Source organism: Aethalodelphis obliquidens, unplaced genomic scaffold (genome assembly GCF_003676395.1).
Source record: "Aethalodelphis obliquidens isolate GAN/ISIS:26980383/991018 unplaced genomic scaffold, ASM367639v1 scaffold30, whole genome shotgun sequence".
Classification (NCBI taxonomy): domain Eukaryota; kingdom Metazoa; phylum Chordata; class Mammalia; order Artiodactyla; family Delphinidae; genus Aethalodelphis; species Aethalodelphis obliquidens.
In genome coordinates, this window is record NW_020837974.1 from 730,540 (window position 1) to 735,539 (window position 5,000).

At 64.5% G+C, this 5,000-nt stretch overlaps 1 protein-coding gene across 1 annotated transcript in view; it reads left to right on the forward strand.

Moving 5' to 3' along the window:
* Positions 1–1,448: 1,448 nt before the first annotated feature.
* UNCX (UNC homeobox) overlaps positions 1,449–5,000 on the forward strand; it is a 4,076-nt gene continuing 524 nt past the window's right edge. Inside the window, exons 1-3 of the mRNA XM_027125476.1 lie at positions 1,449–1,905; positions 2,130–2,305; positions 4,373–5,000. The exon at positions 4,373–5,000 is cut by the window's right edge and continues 524 nt beyond it. Coding sequence (XP_026981277.1) covers positions 1,620–1,905; positions 2,130–2,305; positions 4,373–5,000 — 1,090 coding nt within the window. The 5' untranslated portion in view covers positions 1,449–1,619. The remainder of the gene's footprint in view (positions 1,906–2,129; positions 2,306–4,372) is intronic.

Genomic DNA, 5,000 nt, shown 5'->3' on the forward strand with positions numbered 1-5,000 from the left:
CCAGTTCGGACCCTCGGCAGGGTGCGTGTCCAGCGCCGGGTTCTCGGGCAGGTCCGGGCGGAAGCCGGCTCACGGGTCGGGGGTGCGGACCTCGCCCCCTCGGGCCCTCCCCTCCTGTCGACCCGAGCGGTTGTGTGTATCCCTCCCCGGGCACAGACACACGCGCACAGGCGCTGACACAAGAACCGGCACAGTACCGGCGCCGACGCGCAGACGCACAGCCCTGGCCTGCCCTTCCCCTTCGCTCCTGGCTTGGGGCTCGGCAGCCTGGCTCACCAAAGGCCACCTTGCCTGTCGCTTTGCCCTGGGGTGAGAGGCTGCCGGCCGCACGGCTCCAGGACTGGCTCGGACCGAGGCCCAGGAGCTCTTCCTCCCTGCCTGGGGGCTGGCCGCAGCAAGATGCAACCTCTCCATTGACAAACTTTTTTACAAAGGCCGCTTTATATAAAGATACATGTATCTTTCCCTTCTGCCCACAGTCCTAATTTGCTGCTTATTTAAGAATATATCCTTTAATGATTGAGCTCTGAGTCTATCGATACTTTATAGTGGAGAAGGGAGTGACACTTCTCTGAGAACATAATTTAATTATAACAAATGAGTTGGGCGCCTTGGCCCTATTCTTCAGAGGCCGAGTCAAAGCGAGATGTATTTATTTTTTCACTTGTGTGTGGGTGTAGGGGGCCTGATTGGCTGCCACCCCAAACTACTTCTCCCCTCCTCCTTTCCGCCTCCCTCCTCCGCCGCTGCCCGGGTTTTGCCGGGGTAGAGGGTAGGGGGTAGGGGGTAGGGTGCGGGGTCAGGGCGGCACCCCAGCCACCGCCCACCTCTGTGTCTATAGAATGGGCTGCTGCCAATCAACCCGAGAGGGCACTGGTCATCTGTTTCGGAGCCACCTCCTCCCTCTGCTCCCCCTGCCCCTCCCCCGCCGGGCTCCTCTCCCCCGCCGCCTGGAGCCGGAGAGGAGACGAGAAGCCCTTGTAGTTTTAAATTCAATGTGACAGTTTCGGAAAGAGCGGATGATGAATCTCCTATTATCGGATCAGTCTATTTGCCGCTCAATGTCTCTCTGTAATTGGAGCAACACCACTTTAAAGGTTCAGAGAGTACAGCATTTCTGGTGAAAAATCCCCACAACACGCCGGCGAATGTTTTAAAGGGAAATCTATTAGTGATTTGCGGAGGGGCGGGAGCCGGCGGCAGGAGGAGGCGCGGGCTGGGTCCGGCGGGGATGGGGGTGGGGGCTCGCCGGGGGCCCCCGCCCGGGCCGCTCCCCGCGCCCCTCCCCCCGTCTTGTTGTGACAGTTCCTGATACTGTTTATTGAGGTGCATGTCAGGTATAATTAGCAATCGATATGGAAAACGTTTCCTTGCACCCAGCACGCCTCTGACGTCAGAGCCGATTAGCGCTTCTTATTGGTCCCAAATTCCCCGGGCCGCGGCTAATTATCGGGAGCTTGATGTTGATAAAGTAAAGCGCCGGAGTGCGGGCGAAGCATGTGTAGGGCTCCGGGTCCCTGTCTCCGCCGCCGCCGTCCGCGCCTCCCGCCGCTGGCCCGCCCCGGCCCCGGCCCGCGCCCCCGCGCCCCGCCGCCGGCCCCGCCGGCCCCCCGCGCGAGATGATGGACGGCCGCCTCCTGGAGCACCCGCATGCCCAGTTCGGGGGCTCACTGGGCGGCGTGGTGGGCTTCCCCTACCCGCTGGGCCACCACCACGTGTACGAGCTGGCCGGCCACCAGCTGCAGTCGGCCGCCGCCGCCGCCGCCGCCGCCGCCTCGGTACCCTTCTCCATCGACGGTCTGCTCAGCGGCTCGTGCGCCGCCGCCGCCTCGGTGGTCAACCCCACGCCGCTGCTGCCGGCCGCCTGCGGGGTCGGCGGCGATAGCCAGCCCTTCAAGCTGTCAGGTAGGCGCGGCGGGCGGGGAGGGGCGGCGGGAGGCAGGGGACCCCGTCGGGCGGAGGAGTGGGTCGCGGGCGGCCGCGGCGCCACGGCCTCCTCGCTCGCCGCCCTCCGCCCGGCTCAGGGCGCGCGCCGCCCTCTCCTCTCGGTGGCCCCTGGACAGAAGCGGGTGGCCGCGTTCCAGCCGGGCCCGGGGCTGAGCCGCGCGGTGTCCTGTGCGTGCCCGCAGACTCGGGGGACCCGGACAAGGAGAGCCCGGGCTGCAAGCGGCGGCGCACCCGCACCAACTTCACGGGCTGGCAGCTGGAGGAACTGGAGAAGGCGTTCAACGAGAGCCACTATCCCGACGTGTTCATGCGCGAGGCGCTGGCGCTGCGCCTGGATCTGGTTGAGTCCCGAGTTCAGGTAAAGACCCGCCTGTGCGTCCCGCGAGCCAGCATCCCGCCTGGCGGCCCGCGCGGCCCGGCCCGCCTTTGTTCTCGGCTTCCAGGTGGGAGACCACAGCCTCCGTCAGAGCCCGCCGCGCGCACGCCCGCCGGAAGGTGGGGGGGGGGGGTCCGGGGCTCGGCGCCCCGTGGAGAGGGAGGCGGGCATCCCGGAGGGAGCCGAGGCGGCTCGGGAGGGGCCGGAGAACGGCTGCTGCGTCCGAACCGGGGAGCTGTGTGGTGGGTCGGGGCGACGGCGAGAAACGAGGCGCTGGGGCGGGCGAAGCGGCCAGAAGGAGCCGGCCCGGCTCGGACTGGAGGAGAGACCGGGAGACGGCAGACCCCGCGACGCCGGGCCCCGGCTGGGGGCTCCGCACACCAGCCTGCAGCTAGCGCGTTTGTTTACTTTCGCTTCTAAAATATTCACATGAAAACACGTATTTATTCAGAGCTTTGCAGAAGGGGGCAGCTGAGGAAGGGGAGGTGGACACAAACAATTAACACATCGTGGGGGGAAGGGGTGTCTGAATCTTTAACACCATCGGTTATACCTTTTTTTTTTTCTCCCGTAATTTGATTTTATTCCGAGACTGCCGGCGGTATTCTTTTTAAAAATACAGTGTCAATTTGGTGGATTGAAAGTTCAAGATGAATCGTGCATAATTAGATGTTTCCCTAAAGTACAGACATCTTTTTCCGGGTCGGTGTGGTGGTCAGCGGGGTGTGGGCCACAGCTGTGGGCGCCGGGCTTGGAGGCTAAGGCTGGGAAGGCACCTGCTTAGCGCCAGTAGCTTTGTCTAAAAGGTGCTCTCTCCTGTGTTTGCGCTTCCCCGCATGACCTCTTCTGTTTGTAAATCCTCTTATCCAATTTGTTCTAAGTGTCTTAAGTGAAGTCAAGACCTCTTCATTTCTCCTCTAATATGATAATGAGAAATTCTGGGTGACAAGGCAGCCTGGAATTTACACCAAAAAAGAAGTATTTAAAAAGGAAGAAAGAATGAAAGGGCAGAGACAGTCTTGGGGAGGTTACCACTTAACTCACGCACCTTGGCACCAAAAAAGGGTGCCGGTGACCAGGCGGGCCTGCTATTGTGCCGGTCTCTACACAGCCGGAACAAAGAATTCGAATTATCGCGATCTTTTGAGAAGGGTCGTGTGCCTGGGGCTCAGCGGGATTTGACTGTGTGTGTGGTGCTGGAGCCAGGGTCTAGGGCTGCTGCCACCCTGGAGAACCGCGGGGCTCCCAGGAGGAGGCCTGCAGAGAGGCGGCAGGATGCAGGACGGGCCCTGGCCTCTTCTCCGCACGGCCTGGAAGCTGGCCTCTTGCTTCCCTGACTGCCGGACCCCTCCGTGGTCCAGGCCAAGCACAGCTGGTTTGAGGAGGCTGTGTTGGTGCCCTGGCACGGAACCTTCCTTGAGAAAGCAGGCTTTCTGAATGGGGAGGGGAGGGAGGGGCTGCTGAAGCTCTCCCCCCCAAGTTCGGCTTCCCAGGCCCTTCTGGAGGAAAAAGCACCCAGATTTCCCTTCACGGGAGCCCCCAAAATCTGGGCTTTGACTCAGTCTCCAGAGAGCCGAAGACAGGTGTGCAGGGCAGCTGAGCCCAGCGCCACTGGTTCTCAGGCCAGACGTTCAGCGCCGGGCCAGGCGGGCTGCTTAGAACACAAGCTGTGAGAAGCCAGGAGAGGCGAAGAGGGGCCCCCTGCCCTCTGCCTCCCGACCAGGATCCCGACGCCCTCGGTCAGGGGCCAGACCGGCCCTGCCCAACGAAGGGGCAGCTCCCAGTTCCCCGAGGTGAGAAGCTGGAGCGGGAAGCCGGCCGAGAGGCCCCATCTACCTCCTTCTGGGTGGAAAAGATAACACTTTGGAACCTGCAGCTTGAGTGTCAAAATCCAGCTCAGGGTCGGCTGGGCCGCGTGGCTCGGCTCCCGCCCCCCGGCCGGAGCCGAGGTTGTGCAGGCCTCTCTGGGGGGAGTGGGGAGGCCCGAAGCCCCCCACGGCAAGCCCGCCGCCTGACCGTGCCTTCCTTTCCCCTATCCGGCTGCTCTAGGTCTGGTTCCAAAACCGCCGGGCCAAGTGGAGGAAGAAGGAGAACACGAAGAAGGGCCCTGGGCGGCCGGCGCACAACTCCCATCCTACCACGTGCAGTGGCGAGCCGATGGACCCGGAGGAGATCGCACGCAAGGAACTGGAGAAGATGGAGAAGAAGAAGCGCAAGCACGAGAAGAAGCTGCTCAAGAGCCAGAGCCGCCACTTGCACTCGCCCGGCGGCCTGTCCCTGCACAGCGCGCCCAGCTCCGACAGCGACAGCGGCGGCGGCGGCCTGTCCCCGGAGCCGCCCGAGCCGCCGCCGCCCGCCGCCGCGGCCAAGGGCCCCGGCGCGCACACCGCCGGCGCCGCCGGTGCTGCGCCCGCACCGCCCGGCGAGCCGCCCGCTCCCGGCACCTGCGATCCCGCCTTTTACCCGAGCCAAAGAAGCGGCGCCGGCCCGCAGCCGCGGCTAGGCCGCCCCGCGGACAAGGACGCGACCCCGTGTGCGCCCGGGTCGGCGGCGGCGGCGGCGGCCGAGCGCGGCGCCGCGGGCCCGCCCAAGGCCAGCCCGTTCAGCGTGGAGAGCCTGCTGTCCGACTCGCCGCCGCGCCGGAAAGCACCCCCCGCCAACGCCGCCGCCGCTGCGG